General features: G+C 35.4%; 1 protein-coding gene across 1 annotated transcript in view; it reads left to right on the forward strand.

The window, feature by feature from the left end:
* Positions 1 to 18,364, forward strand: part of LOC130242764 (carcinoembryonic antigen-related cell adhesion molecule 20) — a 44,897-nt gene extending 26,533 nt beyond the window's left edge. The window contains exons 3-10 of the mRNA XM_056474665.1: positions 1,542 to 1,817; positions 1,918 to 2,172; positions 2,587 to 2,710; positions 14,500 to 14,540; positions 14,706 to 14,728; positions 15,218 to 15,364; positions 15,540 to 15,565; positions 16,277 to 18,364. Of these exons, the coding sequence (XP_056330640.1) occupies positions 1,542 to 1,817; positions 1,918 to 2,172; positions 2,587 to 2,710; positions 14,500 to 14,540; positions 14,706 to 14,728; positions 15,218 to 15,364; positions 15,540 to 15,565; positions 16,277 to 16,316 (932 nt within the window). The 3' untranslated portion in view covers positions 16,317 to 18,364. The remainder of the gene's footprint in view (positions 1 to 1,541; positions 1,818 to 1,917; positions 2,173 to 2,586; positions 2,711 to 14,499; positions 14,541 to 14,705; positions 14,729 to 15,217; positions 15,365 to 15,539; positions 15,566 to 16,276) is intronic.
* The last annotated feature ends 1,861 nt before the right edge of the window (positions 18,365 to 20,225 follow it).

Genomic DNA, 20,225 nt, shown 5'->3' on the forward strand with positions numbered 1-20,225 from the left:
GTAGCATGAAAAACAAAATTAAACAAAAGGATTAGTCAAACTAGGTTAATTGTGTGTTCATATTGTTAAAACCATTTAACCACACTCCTTGAATATCTTGTTAGATATGTGTAGAAATTAATAATATACATAAATTACATTTTTCTTACACAGACCAACATTTTACAGACACAAGCTCAATAAAGACTTCATGCTTGCCATCAACATATAAAGAAGTGTGCTGACAATGAAGTATGTTCTAAATGCATCTTGATTAAAACAAAGCAATGGTAAGACAGGCATGGTTAACAGGAGCAAATGGTACAAAAGAAGAAATCGAGTAATCCAAAAAGGCAGCCAGCAGGCACTGTTGGATCAGGCTGTAGCATCAAAGATTGTGGCAGGTCTGGCAATGATGGCAGCTCTGGGCACAACGGTGTCTCTGGCAGTGGTAGCAGTGAAGGTGGTAGCTCTGGCAACAGTGGTAGCTCTAGGAGTGGCGGCGGCTTTGGCGGTTCTGGTAGTGGTGGTTCTGTCAGTTGTGACAATTCTGCCTCTGAAGGCTGATTTATACTTCTGCGTCAAGTGCACCCGTATGCTACGGCGCAGCCTACGCGTGGATGCAAAGCCCCTCACTGTGGCCGTCGGTGTCGCTGACGCACACCTCTCAAAAAATGTAACGCATACGCTTAGCTCAAGCTCTGTGATTGGTTGGCTTGGTTGCACTGATGAGTGTGGGCGCCGGTGAGAGCCACGCAAGCCTGATGCAGCGAATGTTTACAAGTGTGGAGTCCCGTGAAGGAGCTCCGGATGGAGACTGCTGTTTTGTGTTCCCCTTATGATTAAAGTTGTTACACATCCATCGATTCCCACCTCAACATAAGCGAATTTGAGCCACTTGTACATTAAGGAAGCATTCAGAATAAACAAAACACTTGCGAAGGAACTTGACATAGAGAAACATAGACACCTACTGCCGCTAGCGTTTCGGAAGTGTTATTGCAGAGCAACAGAAACAGCACGCAGCAGCTACGTGCAAGACTTGCGCCGTAGGTCACGCCGATCACTTGACGCAGAAGTATAAACCAGGCTTGACAGTGGTGGTGGCATCTCTGGCAGTAATAGCTCTGGTGGTGGCAGCAGCTTTGGCAACTCAGGTGGTGACAGCCATTCTTGAAGCTCAGTCGACAGCGACTCCGCATCGGAAACCATGACAGGAAGAGACTTTCAACAGGAAGAGACTTTTGATCTTTTGAGCTGGCGCTAACTGGCTGTGATCATCTTGTAAGCTGGTGAACTGGCTATGCCCATTTTGTGAGCGAATGGACTGGCGGTGGCCATCTTGTGCATTGAAAAACTGAAGGCTGCTATTTGGTGAGCTGATAGACTGAAGATGGCCATCTTGTGGACCTGGTTGTGAGCAGCAAGCTCCATTTTCAATGGGTTTTGCTGTACCATACTTTCTGCACTTCTGGGTTAATAAGAGTTGACAGAGCATTGTTTTATTATTGTTTTTGCTAAATTAGAAAACCCCTTTTTGTTCACTTTTTTTATTCACTCAGATGGCATAAATAATGTGAGGCTCATTGAACCAGAAGAATCATTAATCGAGGGTGAAACATCTGCTAACATCACATCTGAGGGAAGCGGCACCATCACCTCTGTGCAGTGGATGAAAGATAACAGTCCTCTGTCTCCTAGCGGCAGCATCATCTTTTCATCTGATAACAGATCAGTGTCCATCAGTCCAGTGCAGAGATCAGACGCTGGAGAATATCAGTGTACATACAGTAACCCTGTCAGCTCTGAGACGGCAAAACTCACCCTGACCATCAACTGTGAGTGTGAAACATTTCAACATGTGACCTGATAAATTCTAGACATTCTTCAGCTCTCAGTTTGTTCCTCTTAACAGTGAGTCTCTTGTCTGTGTTCTAGATGGACCAGATGGTGTTTCTATTAGGGCTCCAGATGTGGTGAATTTAGGGGTTCAAGTGTCTCTGTCTTGCTCTGCAAATTCTGAACCTGTTGCTTCATTCAGCTGGATGTTTAATGGGTCAGACACTGGTGTGACCACAGACAAATTCACCATTGATAAGACTGATTTCACAGACAGTGGAGAATACATCTGTACAGCCTTTAATAGAGTCACAAACAAAAAAGAATTTAAAACACATGCTTTAATAGTTCAAGGTAAGCAGTTACAGCTAACTAAACTAAACTAAACTTTTATTTTGTAAACACAGTTACACACCAGTGTACATGGAACAGTAAACAGACAAAAAAATGACAAAAGATGAAAATGTAATATTACAGTAATTGTGATCCACCAGCACAACCTGCAGATCTATCCTTGAAAATAATTAATAATTTCAAAAATCCATGTTTGTTTTTTTATATCAGCCCTGTTACATGTTATGTTACTTTATAAAATGTGGTTTTATTGTGGTTTTATTTTATAAAAGTGGTTTTATTGTCTGTTACAGCATAGCGTTTTGAATAAAATACATCTTTTACAATGACATTTAAAAATTGATATAGGTTTAAATGCAGTACAGTTTGTGCTGTGCACACTATATGATCTGTTGTCTTGTATATTTGTCATAGAGGCTGATGGCAGAGGAGGAGGAGGACTGTCAGCAGGAGCAATAGCTGGGATTGTCATTGGGGTTTTAGTGGCAGTTGGAGGAATCTGTGGTCTTATTGTCTATTTAACAAAAACCAAGAAAATGTAAGTAAATCAACCTATTTTTGAATTATGTGCAATTATTGTGACTTTCCTTGAAAATGTCAATATTGATGCAGCAGTTCGACACTGTAAAGAGATTGCTGTTAAAAAAAGATCACATTTTACTGTAAATACAGTTTTTTTCACTAATGTGCATTCTGGATAATATTTTCATTTTCTTGAAAATAACCAACAGGAGTAAACTCTGAATGGACAGAGCTCAGAATCGATATTTAAAGTCTGCGTTTGAAATCACACTTTGTGCCCTCATTCACTACTATGTACAATAGTTCACTAATATAGTTCACTTGACAGTTAATTAACACAACGAGTGAATTCAGACACTGAAGGGTATTGCACAAAAGCAAGATAAGAGATTAAGCTGGGCTTTTCAAAATAAGTTGTTGTCTGTATGAATTGATTTCGCAAAATAAATTGTTGCATGTATGAATTAGATTATAATAAGTTTTTGTTTTATGTTCCATTTTGATTTTGCTATAATGCGTCTTTTACATAAGTTATTTACAATAACTTGGAAAAGTGAAAGCTGCAAATTATGCAAAATGCATGTCTAACATCCTAAAATAAGCAGAAAAAAAATACTCTGTAAACTATTGTCATGATCATAGGAAAACAAGAGAGAAGAATATTTGAATGCATGGCCTAATAGGGATAGGGATATATATATATATATATATATATATATATATATATATATATATATATATATATATATATATATATATATATATATATATATATATATATAAAATAGATAAATGATTAGAGAAAAAAATATATATACAGTGCTTAGCATAAATGACTACACCCCTCACAGACATGTCTTTTAAATATATATTTTATATAGGATGCTTTACAATAATACATGTGTATATCAGGTGTATATACGTAGATTAGTCAGATAAAACTTGAACTAATCTTTAAAAACAACAACAACAACAACAACAGCAACTTAAGATCAGAGTCCAAAAATTAGTACACCAATGTTAAGGAAAAATATTTAATAAAATATTAATAAACAGAATAAGTCAAAAGAAACATAAAAATCTAAAAGTTAGTTGGAATTTTAGTTTTTAAATTTCTTTTTTCAATAACTAATTTGAATTTAAATGTATTATCTGTCTATTCCTAAAGATATTCAATGACTAAACTTTTATTTTAATGGATATAACTGTTTAATAAAACTCTTTTGTTTAAATACACCAAAATATATTGTTTATATTCACTGTAGATAAAAATATTCCTTTTCAAAAGGGTGTGTGCTCATTTATGTTGAGCACTGTATAAACATACATACATGTATATACATATATCGTTAGAAACAAAAAAAACTAATTGAAAGTGATGGAAATGATCATGTACAGTGCATCCGGAAAGTATTCGTAGCGCTTCACCTTTTTCACATTTTTTTAATGTTACAGCCTTATTCCAAAATGAATTAAATTCATTTATTTCCTCAAAATTCTACACACAATAACCCATAATGACAATGTGGAAAAAAAAATTAAATTGTTGCAAATTTATAAAAAAAGTATTAAAAAAAACGTTTTAAAAAAAGAGCATAAGTATTCACAGCCTTTGCCGTGAAGCTCTATATTGAGCTCAGGTACATTGTTTCCACTGATCATTTTTGAGATGTTTCAGCAGCTTAATTGGAGTTCACCTGTGGTAAATTCAGTTGATTGGACATGATTTGAAAAGGCATACACCTGTCTATATAAGGCCCCAGGGTTGACAGTGCATGTCAAAGCACAAACCAAGCATGAAGACAAAGGAATTGTCTGTAGACCTCCAAGACAGGATTGTCTCGAGGCACAGGGCTGGGGAAGGTTCCCATGAGTCTGAAAGTTTCAGGGTCTGAAAGTTCCAATGAGCACAGTGGCCTCCATCATCCGTAAGTGGAAGATGTTTGGAACCACCAAGATTCCTCTTGGCCGGCCATCTAAGCTGAGTGATCGGGGGAGAAGGGCCTTAGTCAGGGAGGTGATTAATAACCCGATGGTCACTCTTACAGAAGGACAACGATCTGTGCAGCAATCCACCAATCAGGCCTGTATGGTAGAGTGGCCAGACGGAAGCCACTCCCCGCCTGGAATTTGCCAAAAGACATCTGAAGGACTCTCAGACCATAAGAAACAAAATTCTCTGGTCTGATGAGACTAAAATTGAACTCTTTGGACTGAATGCCAGGCGCTATGTTTTGAGAAAACCAGGCTCCGCACATCACCAGGCTAATACCATCCCTACAGTGAAGCATGGTGGTGGCAGCATCATGCTGTGGGGATGTTTTTCAGCAGCAGGAACTGGAAGACTAGTGAGGATAGAGGGAAAGATGAATTCAGCAATGTACAGAGACATCCTGAATGAAAACCTGCTTCAGAGTGCTCTTGACCTCAGACTGGGCTGACAGTTCATCTTCCAGCAGGACAATGACCCAAACCACCAAAATATCAATGGAGTGGCTTCACAACAACTCAGTGGATGTCCTTGAGTGGCCCAGCCAGAGCCCAGACCTAAATCATATTGAACATCTCTGGAGAGATCTGAAAATAGCTGTACACCGTCACTTTCCATCCAACCTGATAGAGCTTGAGAGGTACTGCAAAGAGGAATGGGCAAAGACAGGTGTGCCAAGCTTGTGGCATCATATTCAAAAATACTTGAGGCTGTAATTGCTGCCAAAGGTGCATCAACAAAGTATTGAGCAATATTGAGCAAGTATTGAGTGAATACTTATGCACATGTGATTTTTCAGTTTGTGTAACAGTATAGTAATTAAGAAGTTCGCTGGTTCGATCCCTGGCTGGGTCAGTTGGCGTTTCTGTGTGGAGTTTGCATGTTCTCCCTGCGTCCGCGTGGGTTTTCTCCGGGTCCTCCGGTTTCCCCCACTGTCCAAAGACATGTGGTATAGGTGAATTGGCTAGGCTAAATTGTCCATAGTGTATGGTGAGTGTGAATGAGTGTGTATGGATGTTTCCCAGAGATGGGTTGCAGCTGGAAGGGCACCCGCTGCGTAAAACGTGCTGGATGTGCTTTTTTTTTTTAGCAACCCTGGTTGAGTTTCATATCCTGATTATTGATGTCTGTGTGTCTTCATATGCATCTGGAGATCTCTAGGGTTTGTGCTTTATGCATGAGATTAATTAAATTCAAATTACTTAACAATTCTTTGATAATTGTTTGTTGATCCTCCATGAGAAGCTGTAACATACCCCAAACAATATTAAATGAAACTATTGTCTATGGCTTAACTTATAAAATACTAGGAACTATATCTGTAATGATCAAGTAGACACAGTATAGTTTCTCATTGTATTTCTTACTATAACTGATGAGTTTCAGAAACACAGTTATAACAGCCAGAGAAACATTAAGATCGAAGAGTAAAGGTTTAAGAGCTCAACTAAACTAAGCTAAACTGCTTTTTTTGAAAAGTTAATTTGTTACGGCAAACAAGCCAAGCAAAATCAAATAAAAATTAACAATAAAGTATCTGGAGAAGCTGATTTTGTTTTTAGTTTGGCAGAACCTGTCCTGAAATTATATAATTCACCGATGTTATCCAATGTTTAATCTATTATTAAAAGTAACATAACACGTTTTCATGTGCCACAGAATTATAAAGATTTATAAGCAAAAAAATTAGCTTTTTTTATTTATTTATAAGTGTTCTAATTTTAATTGGATTTTTGAGGTCTGAGTTTGTCTTCATAGCAGCTTTTTTTTTACTCTGTTAACTGGAATATGCACTGGATGCTTTTTACGTCTACATGAAGTTGATGATATAAAGATATGAAACAGTGAAAAACAGCTAAATATTTCATATAATCAATGCCACAACTAGGCATTTAATAATCCTAGCCCAGTCAGTGCAAGACTTATTAACACACATTATTAGAAAATTATTTTATAAACTCTGAGTAATAACACCCAGAGAAATTCAAAAGTTAGTAAGGCAAGGGTGAAGAGACCTATTAAAGCAGGCACTGACCTCCAATATGGTGACACCAAACAAAATAACACCTAAACCTCTGTTCTCAATAAATTCTCAATGAGAACTGGATAGAAATTAAAGTGGTCAGTAATAAGTGAATCTGCTGAAGCTGTTTGTGGAGTTATTTAATGATCCTCTTCTGAGACTGAAGGTGTTTTATTTTAGTTGATTTTATTTAATGCTGTAACTTAAGTAACTGCTTGTGTTTCTTGTTTCTCTTTCCTTTAGTTATTGTAATTATTAACAGCAGGCGTTCATCGGTGTCTGAATTCCCTCACTAGTATATCAGTGAACTAGTGTGTGCAATAGTGAACAAGGCCTTATTACAGAATATCACTGTTTTAGTGGGAAAAAAAAAACCCAGAATTTTACTGTACAATCAAGCTGTTTTTTCAAGCAAAATTGTACAGTGAAGAAATTTGCATCTTCATTGTAGTTGGTTTCCAGTGGCCCTGTGAATAAAATATAAAATAACAATGTCAATACTAAGTCTACATATATCAAAACCTTCAATGTCTCCATACCATTAATATACAGAATGTGAATGTTCACATAATTATTAGCATAGTAACAGTATAGTAATTAAGAAGGTCGCTGGTTCGATCCCTGGCTGGGTCAGTTGGCGTTTCTGTGTGGAGTTTGCATGTTCTCCCCGCGTCCGCGTGGGTTTTCTCCGGGTCCTCCGGTTTCCCCCACTGTCCAAAGACATGTGGTATAGGTGAATTGGGTAGGCTAAATTGTCCATAGTGTATGGTGAGTGTGAATGAGTGTGTATGGATGTTTTCCAGAGATGGGTTGCAGCTGGAAGGGCACCCGCTGCGTAAAACATGTGCTGGATAAGTTGGTGGTTCATTCCGCTGTGGCGACCCCGGATTAATAAAGTGACTAAGCCGAAAAGAAAATGAATGAATGATATTCTGAAGAAAGCTGGAAACCTGTAACCAATGACCTCAATTATTTGATTTTAGTACTGTGAAAGTAAATGTTTACAGGTTTCCAGCTTTCTTCAAAATATATTCTTTTGTGTTCAACAGAAGAAAGAAAGTCAAACAGGTTTGGAACAAGAGAGGCTGAGTAATTAATAGTATTTTTTTTTTTGTGAACTATCCCTTTAAGAACAACCCTCTGATGTCAACAGTTGTCTTTGGTTCCAGAAGAGATTGAAGTTGTCAATAAAATTCAGTCCTTTCCTGTTACATGCTTTCTGCAGCCATACATTTAGACCAAGCAGCCGTGAAAACATGTTTGTCCCTCTTGCAGGGAGTGGTCCACTGATGAACGGCTGAATTTTCACTCTTTCAACTGTTTCCAAGAGCTCACAGAAATCTCTCTTGAGCAGTTCTGACTGTTCCTTTCGAATATCATTCTTCCCCACATGGATGATAATCCGTTTTGCAGTCTTGTGCTTCTTCAGAATTTCCTTAAGTTCTTTGTTTACATCAGAAACTGTTGCATGAGGGAAGCAGTATGTCATTGTAGATTTGCTCCTAAAATTCCTGATTATTGAATCTCCTACAACTAGTGTTCTTATCTCAGGTGCGATCGGAGCAGAATGCCGCTGTCTAGTCGGCCTTGAGCCTCTGTTCCATGCAGAGTTAGCTGCTGAGTCATGCGATCTCTGTCTGACTGCATTTGGGGATTCTTCACCCATATTACTCAATACTTCATATCTGTTCTGAAGCTGTATTTGAGTCCGAGCTGTATTTGGGGTAGAGGACGCTAATGCGGCAGCGTATGATCTGACCCCGTGAGTACCCTTTGGTCTCGCACCTTGTTTATGCCAATGCTCATTTTCAACAGCTTTAATCTGTTTTTCAGTGCTCGGAATAGTGGTAGGAATAGATTTATGGGACTCACCGGCTATTTGCTGTGAGCGTCCACAATGACGCTGCAGTTCTGGTTGGATCGCAAGTAACTTTGTTTCAAGAACTGCAATCTTTTGTAGAAGTTTGTGGCAGTTTGTACAGCAGTGAGAATCTGAATTAATCCGATCCAGAGGCATTTTCACAGCCGTGTTTTCCCGTCTCAGGAATGTGAGCAGCTGATAGCTGGTAGCGGGAGGATTGTTTAGACGATAATTCCCCTCTTGTTAGTAAAGCTATATTCCAGAAAGTTTGTAGAATCGATGCTGATCATCAAGTTGTGTCGTTTGAGCACTGTGCTGATAGGCTCAAGTTAAAATTAGGGTTTAAGATATAAAAGCAAGTGAGCAGAGAGCGGAGCAGTAGGCAAAGACGTCCGAACAGTAGCGAAGCAGGAAGCAGTGTATTTACTATAACATAAACATAATTGTTTATGTTATAGTAAATGTATAAATCTACAGTAGAACTGATAACTAACTTACTGGGAACATAAAACAATGTGAACTTGAGAAACTCTTCATGGGTTAACTGACAGCATGGCCGCGGCACATGGCAGCACTCAATAAAGCTACTACATAAAGTTACTTCCTTAAGTTATATTAGAGCAAGCAGAATTTGAGACTGATATGGAATAAGCATATACACAAATGTTTTTTGTTTGGAGCTAATTATTGGAAAGTAATGTGTTAATATTTTATTTTCAGTTTCCACAATTTTTCAGAAAGTACATATTTACAGTGCAGTTATAGGCATTAAAATAAGAGTTTGGTAATAAAACATTACATTACAACAAGATTCAAATTGTAAAAACGTTATTAAAGTAAAATTACAAACAACACAATTTCAAAGAAATTTTGTATTTTTATATTTTTACTTAATATAATAATTTGGGTATACTACATTGTGATATTAACATTTTTTTTTTTTTTCAGTTTGGACTTCGGTACTGACTAAACTTATGTAAAGTATGTCATAGTTCAAAATGACCATTACCGCAGCATGTGCCATCACCAGTGGTGGAAAGAGTACTGAAAAATCATAAGTAAAAGCCCCATTACTTGCCTAAAAATGTAGTGCAAGTAAAAGTATCTGTTTTATTACTATTATTACTCAAAGTATAAAAATATTACTCAAAGTATGAGTGAAAAGTAGGCCATTTAAAAAAACTGTGAGTACTGAGTATTATGAGTTCGTACTACGTATTATTAGTATTACTGAGTGTACTAAGTAGTCAGTAGTGAGTATTACGCTGTAAAAAGCTGATGTGTTTACAGTACATGTAATTTGTGGATGTGTGTAAACGTTTTTGCCTTTAGTTATTGCCTAGCAGGCACACAACTTCATAAGACGTTTATATTAGGTTAGATGTAGGTCGTGACGTCCGGTGACCAAAATTCAATGTCTAGTCAGCGTCTAAGGACAATGTTATTTTGATGTTCAATAATGGCGTCAAATGATGTTGATTTTTGGTTAATTTTAGGTTGTGTTGGAAAGTGATCCAAATCCAATATTGATCCAACATCTTAAACTAGCGTCATATTGACTTCAAATACTGACTTTTATTCATCAGTTATGACAACCAAAATCCAACGTCTGATAGACATCATAGTAATAACGTCCACAAAACGTCAAGCTGTAACATCATTAGACATTGACATTTGATTGATTTTAGGTTTGATGTTGGAAATTGACTTCGACGGCCTGACATTGAGTTCTGACATCAACTCTATTTTCATTTACAAAAAAATGCAATGTCCCCATGACGTTGGGGTACAACTTCAATCTGACGTCATGTTGACTTCTGTGCCTGCTGGGTGTTTAAGGTCATTATGCAGTAAGCATCCTTCCTCTTCTCATCAGTGACATGCATCTAAACAATCTCTGGGTCAATGCGTGTAAAGATTTTGGACATCTTTTTGGGACACTTTTAATGCTTCCAAACGTTTGCTGCATTTATAAATTGCCCATGTCTTGAGGTAGTTCAGTTGCAATTTTCCTTCAGTGTGCAATTTGATTGGATGAATCACAGGACTGATTTTTCAAATCCCCATGGACAGGAAAAAATAATGTAGTGATTGAAGAAAAGTATTGGAGTAAAAGTACAGATATTGCACTAAAAATGTACTCAAGAGAAAGTCAAAGTACACATTTTTAAAACTACTTAGTAATTTGCAATTCCTGATAAAACTACTCAATTACAGTAATTTGAGTATTTGTAATTTGTAATGTAACACCCCTGGCCATCACCATGAGACAAAGGGATTAATAAAAAGGGTTTTAAGTGTATCAGCCGTTTACAACACTGCCGCTTGTGGGCACAAAACGAAAGGATGTTAACGGACAGAAAAATAGCCCTCAATAAAAGAGGCTGAAATAATGAAACAATAAAGCATTATAATTCATAAATCATTAAAAACTTTTTAACAAGATTTAATATTATTATAAACATGTTAATTGCACTGAGGATTAATGTTGGAAATCAAAACAAAACACATAAAACACAACTAAAATGAAAGAACAATCATAAATGAATAAAGCAGTGTTTTAGCCTAAATATAGAGAGATGTGCACATGATTTGTTATTTTAAAGTTATAGGACTAAAAAGCCAATAAATAAGCTTTGTTTTCACTTACATTTTCTTTGTTGATTATGTGAGCTTACAGAATGAGTAATCCCAGATAGCTTACGAATGTGGGCCACTTTAGGCAGTTACGCGGCACTGTTGGTATTCCTTTGGCCCAGACAAAATAAATGTGAGGCTGAAGTGGCCCACCTGTACCATGGCAAAGGGGGGCCAAAGATTCAAATTCATATATGGGCCATTTAACCTTCCTGTCGTGTTCGGGTCAAATCTGACCGATTTACACCTTAAATCACTCATAAATATTGTGTTTTACATGTGATTGACTCAAGGCCTGATCCTCCACACTATGCATTTGAACAAATAAAAGTGATGATCACCTCTTTCATTGAATTTTGAGTGTTTTAATCAACCTTGTTACACCTGTGGTGTTTCCGCTCAAAAGTGACCGCCATAGGAAATGAATGAGTATCCAGCTTATAATTATTCATCAGACAGAGAACATCCCCACACACACTATCCCAACTCACTCACTCTCCCACTCACTCACTCACTCACTCACTCACTCACTCACTCACTCACTCCCTCATTTCAGACGGAACAATATCTTTTGCAGGTACGTATCTCTTTTACGCGCTTCTGTGCTGACCCTCTAGCCTGATCTCACAAGGAAACAAAACTATTTTACGTCTTGTCAGTTTAGTGGCTAATTCATACGAGTTCAGTCATACAAAATTGTATGATTTTTAATAAGTTAACCAATAAGTTATGAATTGCCATAAAGTGTTGGATCCTCCAACGTGAATCAACTTCCTGATAAAACAGTGTATCATATTTTGATGCATATATATCCATATTCATATGTGAATCCATCTGTGTGTGTCTTTCTTTTTTTCTTTCTTTCTTTCTTTCTTCCAATTCTTTCTTTCTTTCTTTCTTTCTTTCCTTTCTTTCTTCTTTGTTCAGCCAATCTCTGAGTCTAGCAGGAGCACTTTTAGCTTAGCTTAGCAACAATTATTTTATTATATTAGACCATTATTATCTCGCTCAAAAATGACCAAAGTATAACTAGTGCTAGTTCTGTGTCTATGCTAACCCTATATACCCTCAGTCATTATTCCCTATATTAGTACACCTTGAAGGACTGAAAATTTAATCACTCTGAACACAGGAAAGGATAGCATTTTGTTTGTGCTTTGCTGGTTGATAAATCATTCAGATGGATTAAAATTTCAATTTCTTTGGTCAGACCTGTGATAGTTATTTTAGCCAGCTGTTTATTAGTAATGAAACAAAGTATTTTGATTTCTGTCATCTATTGTTCATTTTGTAATATATTTTCATGCCTATTTTTATTTTTATTGCAGTTATATCATGTCTAATTATGTAAATTCATGTTAAACACTACTTTGAGACATTTATTCACAGCTAAAGAATGTTAAATAAAAATTTAGTGGGGAAAATTGATTTTTGTGCTAATATAAGAGCAGTTAAAACAGACCAGTCGATTTTGACCGGGAACACTAAAGTAAGGGGCAGGATGTGAACACGACAGGAGAGTTAAGGCAAAGATTTGGCACTTATGGCAAAATGTAATCTGAATGTGAGCCTAATGTGGCCCATGTAAAAAATGATCAATTTGGCCTAGATGATGGAGGACAAACGTGGGTCACAGTTGGCAAAATTGTGGCACAGTCATTTAAGAGTAATCTGGGTCTAAACCTAAAGTGGCTCACATGTGTAAATGTGGCTCAGTTATCTTAAGACATATGTGGGCTACTTTTGGCAAATATTTGGCGCAGTAAGCTCTGGCTATTGCAGCTGTGAGCCTAATGTGGCCCAGAGAAAATATGGCAAATGTGGCCCAGTTATTTTAAAACATATGTGGGCCACTTTTGGCAAATATCCAGCACAGTAAACTCTGGCTAATGCAGCCATAAGCCTATAGTGGCCCAGAGAAGATATGGAAAATGTGGCCCAGTTATCCTAAAACAAACGTGGGCCACTTTTGGCAGATTTTTGGCACAGTTAGCTCTGGCTAATGTGGCTGTGAGCCTAAAGCGGCCCAGTGAAGATATGGCAAATGTGGCCCAGTTATCTTAAAACATATGTGGGCCACATAGACTAATTCACCATCATGGAGAAAAGTGTTTGCTTTAGTTGGGCTCATAGCCCTGAACCTCTTAATATAAATTTTCTTTTGGGCTGCTGTAACTTTTAAGAACTTTGCTTGAAAAGTTTATTCATTACAGCAAACAAGGCAAGTAAAAAAAAAAACAATAAAAAAAACAATATAATTAGGTTAGTTATAACCTGTGATGAAATCATATAATTCACTGATGTTAACCTATTTTCAATCCATTATTAGAGGTAATGTAACAACATGCTTGCACATGCCACAGAATTATGAAGGTTTAAAAGCTAAAAAAGATTCTATGGTTCAACTTCTGCTCACAGAGACAATAATCAGTGATTTATTGTCAATTAGTACTCAATTAGTATGTAACAAAATGAACAAAACTCACAAACATCACAAACAGGAGACTAAAAGTGACAAAATCAACAACGTCAACATAAACAGCAGAATCAAAAGCAAATAATGAAAACTGCAGCATCAATAAGCTATAGAATGTATTCATACTGCAATGCATGATGGGATTTCTGTACTTTGCCACAACCAGCAAGTGTAAGGTGTAGGTCAGATCTGGGCCAGAATAAAAGCAAATTGTGGCCCAGAATAGGGTCAGGTCTGGTTCATTTGGTTGAATTCTGGCTGATATATTGCTCTGGCTTAATTGTGGCCCAGATCTGGCAAACAGTAGTGGACCGCCCAAGTGCCATCATTCCATGCGGTATGTGGGCCGGATGCAAGTGTCTGGTGTGGGCCGGATGTGAGCCACATGAATATTGCTAGCTGGGATAGACATTTATTTAGGCCTTTTAATGAATGTGAATTCAACAACATGCACAAAGATCGATTTTTTTTTCCGAAGGGGCTATGTTGTCCATATAGCCTAGTTCTAGTCACTTTCACAACCTCCTCAACATCTTTTTTTGGTTCCTAAATAGTAGACTGCTGCAGGATGCAATATTTTGTGACACATTTATTTTCAAGATAAAGTGTTTGGTTTAAAGTCTATCATTGGCTTGTCCTTATTCCTTGTCTTCTAATCTGGCACCACTAATAAGTAGCTTGTTCTTTTAATTAGTATGTAGCCAGAATGTCAGAACAAAATGATTGTAGACAAAAAAAAAACTAATGAAATACCTATTGGCAGGACACAAATGTGGTGACCAACTGTTTGTGACAAAATGTTTGTCTTTATGCTACAGCCCAAAACTAAGCCACCGCTCAAATGGTCAAGCAAGTGGAGGTATGTCTTCTTTATTTTATTGCTATTAGTTATTTATAATATTAGCATGAGAATGATCAAGTTGATTCCAAATTACTGCTTACATAGCAAGAGTTAAAATAATCATTCTATGATAGTTTTCATGTGTACATACAGTATGATATATTTGTTTCTTTGTTTAAACAGCAGCACAAAGAGGACAAGATGCTGTGAGTCTCCTGTTAATTTTCTTCTCCACACAACCAATTTAGCCTTTTATTATATGAATACCTAACTAAAAACTGTAAATATGATGTCAAATCACACATTACAAAACACACAGGAAAAGCATTTTGAGTGATATATTAAATTAGATTCAGTTCTTCACTCTCTTCTGTCTCTTGAATCTTTTATCTCATAGAAGTAATTCAGTTTATGACTTTTTTATAGCAGGACAAATGAGTTTATTTTACCATCAGCTCAAATGGACTTTAATCTTTCACATATTACTCCACAAAGACATGCTATGAAAATAGAAACTAAACTATAGCTATCAACATATAATCATTCATTATAAACATTTTTAATTACGGTTTATTAAGTAAGCTTTTTTTTTTTACCAATTTATGCAAAAAAAAAATTAACATTTTTACTCATGACATTATCATTGTGTCTAAAAATGTTATTATAATTTAATAAAAACAAATAATTATCTGTAGGAGCTGAACTATGCAGACATCAGCCATTTCCAGAAGAATAGTGGAGAGAGAGTGGTTCTGGGAGACATGAATGAACCAAGGACAGAGTATGCAGAAGTAAAACGTGGATCAAAGTTGAGGGCTGCTCCACCTCCTTATGGAAGTCAGGTTAGTCGTTTCATATAGTAAATGTAGCACAACCTACCATATGTGCACTTTGGCTGCAGTAAAATTTTACTGCATCACAGAATAGCGTAACTGCTATTTATTCTGTCCTGCAGTAAAACAATAGGTTCTTTGGTTGGTTTCTTTTATGACATGTTTGTATAATGTCTTCATTCAGGTATCGAACCCTCCTCCTGTGCGCAGGTGAGGAAGTGAAGACAATGAAACTTCTACTGCACTGAGTCTTCCTGCACATTGCACATTTCACACATTTTGTGTTCTATTGAATCTTGTTTATTTCTCTGAATATATTTGTGTAAATGAAATGTAAATCATTAATTAATTATGGTTTGGAATGAAAGATTCAGGCTTGTCATTTTTCACAAGTAAGAAACAGGAAGGGTTGTAACTTTTTGCTTTAACCGCTATTGCTCAGTGCTATTTATTTAACATTTTGAAACAATTCTCCCACGTTTATCTGATAGGAACTGATGATATTTTGAAATCTGTAGTGTAAAAGAATGATGATGAACACAAACTGTTGTTACAACATATCACCTACTCGAGTAACAGTAGATAAGGTATCAACAACATTAAAAACCTTATAGAATTATTTATAAATTCTGCGGATGCATTTATTTTTAATAAAATTAACTGGAAAAAACAGCCTTTCGCTCTCCAACCTCAGCTTTTTACAACCCTTCCCTACTCAGAGATGATATAAATTTTTGTTGTTATATTAATGGCAACTTTGAACCAAGTTTTAAATCCTGTTCAGCTGATTAAGATGAAACTGAACCTGTCAGTGTACATACATAAAACTGAAACAACAATGGAACTCAGAAACAAAATGTTGATTTTTCAAATCTCTCAAATCTGTTTTTTGTCCTATAAATTCTTTATATTTTCACACAGACCTCTACTGTCACCTCAAGAGGATGGTGCTCATGTATGATTTCATCCCTCTACTCCATTTATGAGCACATAAAATTACTGTATTACAACCCACACCTTGATACAACCATTGAGGCCTCATTTATAAAATGTTGCCTAAAAATCCTTCATTTGATCTAAGATCTCTTCTCGAATGTGCAAACATGGTTTAGATAAACTAAAGTACACTCTCAGAAATAATTTGCGAGTTGTCATTGGGGTGGTACCTTTTCAAAAGCTACACATTTGTACCTTAAAGGTCCATATTAATACCTCAAGGGTACATATTAGTGCATAAAAAATACAAGTGTTCCTCTTTTAGTTAGTAATATATACTTTGGAGGTACGAATATAGACCCTATACGTACAAATGTGTACCTTGAAAAGGTACCACCCCAGTGACAACTCGCGTACCTTTATTACTGAAAGTGTATGCACAAAAATACATGAGTATGCCAGAGGTAAAATCCAAATGATCTTGAAATTTTGTTAAGCAAATGGTTTTAATCTCAAACTTTTTTTTCTTTATTAACGAGAACCAGCATGTACAGTTTTATAATACAACAAAATCACTTCACATTCCTTTTAAATGAGAAGAAGAAATTAAATTAAAAATAAATAATAAAAACAGAGGAGAGGGTTTATCAAATTACATAAAAATATATTACACACATTTTTACAATTTTAGTTATTAACAAGAGTTATTAAATGCACTTTTACTACAGGAAATGCATATACGCTTTTATGCAAAAATGTTAAAGGAGGAGCAAATATTAACTGTTTTAATAGCTTTTCTATTTTTAGACTTAGAAATCACTTTTATATACATTTGAATCTCTTTTTCTAGCACCATGAAGAAAGGTTTGCTTTTGTCAAACTTTGATTTATGCATGTAAAATTTACATAATAATAAAATAAAGTTTAATTTCAAACTTACTCAGCGGGTTAGCATGCAAATCCTTTGCTTAAGGATAGTGAGCAGCAAGAATTGCTTACAGTGCAACCAAAATGTCTGGTTAGATACTTCATTAGGTCTTAACTTAATTCATGATCAGTAAAATAGTATATATGGAATGAATGTACTTTATGTCCCATGTTGTTGCTATTTGCATTGTTTTCACTTCTATTCATAAACAATAATAGCCTAATCAGCGAAGTTGAGTTAGCGAAATCTCTGTTTAATGCAATTTTAGAAACTTGGCTTTAGTAGATCATCCGGTTACTTTTTTACATAAATATTAAGAATTTATATATACTAACAAACTAATATACTGTTTTGCACACACAATATGTCAGGGATGTATGTGATATTGTATACAGCATTAGGAAAATGTGGGGTACTTGTTTAAAAACAAACTGTTGGTATGGAACTTAGTATATGCACACTTTAGGATTATATTTGGGCATACATGTTTTATAAATGAAGTCTCTGGTCTCCCTTCTAGCATATTTTTATCACACATTCCTTTATAAAATATCCATCATTTGTTCTACATAACCACAAGCTTTTAATTGTAACTTGTTTCACACTGGACAGTTTTCATTATCAGATCATTCAGAATGAAACTGCAACAAATGTGTATACAGCATGTGTGTATTAAATGTTTTAAATATCTATTATCTGCATCCTGATGTACTGTTTATCTAATTATTTCTCTTATTTTCCACATTTCAAAATCAAATGTAATAGTTCATTCTTATCTTTAGACAATTTGTTTACCAAATAATGTGTAATATTTATAGACTGATACAGTACATCAAACAGATTGTCGGAAATCATCAGATCGATTTTCATTCTTTCCTTCCCGCATGGGCAAGTAAAAGAAGATAAATGTGTGATAGCTGGTAATGAAAAATAGTTTACATTCATGTCTAAAATCACCTTTAGACCTGAACACATCACTCACGGAGATGAAATAAGGAAGCAGCATTCTGTTCTGGTCGTAAACAGTATGTTTTTCTGGACAATTTTATGTGGATGTTGTTTCTATCTGATTGTTATTTATGATTCATGGTGACTTTGTCATAAGAATTTTATCTGCTCTAAATAAAGAGTTCATTTGTTGTTCAGTCCAGCTTCTGCTTCTTCTTTTTTCAACTCGTTTGTGTTTTTATTAGGTCACATACTGTATTTTTTCTTCATGGTGTGATAACACAGAACCACAGCTGATAAGCTTTTATCAAGGCAGATGTAATGAGTTAAACTTTAACTTTAATGGTGGGTTTTATGATGCCAAGTGACCTAAAAACAATGTGCACAATGGGCAAAAAAAAAAAAATAAACATAATACTTATACGTTTTTAGTGAGTCTATGTTTCACATTAAGACTAAAAAAGGAAGGAAGGAAGGAAGGTCGATTAAGAAAGTAATTTTCATATAAGGACATTGTGAACGTTTTTCAAATTCTGTAATCTTAAAAAAATGGAAATGTTGACATATGCTCTGACCACATTTGTTTCTTCCTCTTTTTCCCCCATGAGAAATATGTGATAGAATCTTCCTTCCTTTAACCATGAAAAATGTTCATTTTATATTCTCATTTCTTCTAAATTCATTGCTATCTTTTAAGGAACTTGCATTCCCTGTGTCTGCACTAGCCTATAAACATAGATAAACAACAATGATGTGATTATTATAGAGTTCCTATAAATCAAACTGATAGGGTGTTGTTTTATTGCTGGTGCCCTGGTACAAGGACACAGACAAATTGCTTTGAATTAAAGACTATTTTGAGTCTTTGAGCTGCAGGACAGATTCTCGTCTGCTGCCCCCTGTTGTTTATTAAGAGTATATGTTTAATGACGACTGCACGTTTACGAATACAACAAACATTTTCTGTTAAAGTTTACCTGTTGCCTTTGAAGACAAAATGATAACATTTTAGGCATAAAAAACAGCTACTATCACAATAATTCCAATATTAATCTACCTATTTGTAAATAAAGAAAGCTTCGGGGAATAAGGGGTCCCCGACAATGCCAAGTAGCCTATTTTAATCATATAGCTCTTTTATAAATTTTCTATCATATGTTGTAAAATCTGTCTATAACCATGAAGAGTTTAGCATTATTACTTCTTTTCAAAATCAGTGGAATAGTGGAATGTTCCTTCCGTACTGCACATGCAAATATTAAAATCTAATCACAAATATGGCTAATGAACTGAACATAGTTTGTGCAGCTTTTTATTCGTGCATTTATTGTATTTAATTTTACATTAAGAAGATAAAGGTTCCAATTAAATTGTATTTTTAACATGCAATTTACTGTAATCTAGAGAGAAAAAATATATAGAAAGAGAGTGTTTTGAGTTTCAATGTTAGGGCCCCATACCTGGTATTGCTTAGGGCCCCTAAATCACTTAGTCCGCCCCTGATCACAAAATCCATAGAAGCAAGTTGCAACACTGTGAATTTATGTGATGAATCAAGTCAATAGAATTATTTTATTTAATTAAATATTCAAGACAGGCTTGTCAGGTTAATCTGTTAAAATGACTTTAACTGTTAACTTAGGTCAACTAAAATTTAAGACAGCAACTACACTTTAAAAAATTGTTGCTGCCCTGAATTTTTAAAGTTGAATCAAAGTAACCTTATAAGTCACTTCAACTTACATTAAGCAGACATTAAACAATTTCAAATTTATGTAACCTAAAAAACAAAGTTGAATTTAACATATTAAAGTATGTTTTAAAAAGCATGTTGTCTTGCTTTTTATCTTTATGATATTAATATCTGATATTTTTCTATCATTCGAATATTATGACATTCTAGTATCTAATTTCATTACTAAGCTAAGTATGTACACCTACAGTTAAAGTCAGAATTATTAAATCCCCTGAATTATTAGCCCCCTGATTATTTTTTTTTCCCCAATTTCTGTTTAACAGAAGATGTTTTCAACACATTTCCAATCATAATAGTTTTAA

The sequence above is a fragment of the Danio aesculapii genome, chromosome 16 (genome assembly GCF_903798145.1).
Source record: "Danio aesculapii chromosome 16, fDanAes4.1, whole genome shotgun sequence".
Classification (NCBI taxonomy): Eukaryota; Metazoa; Chordata; class Actinopteri; order Cypriniformes; family Danionidae; genus Danio; species Danio aesculapii.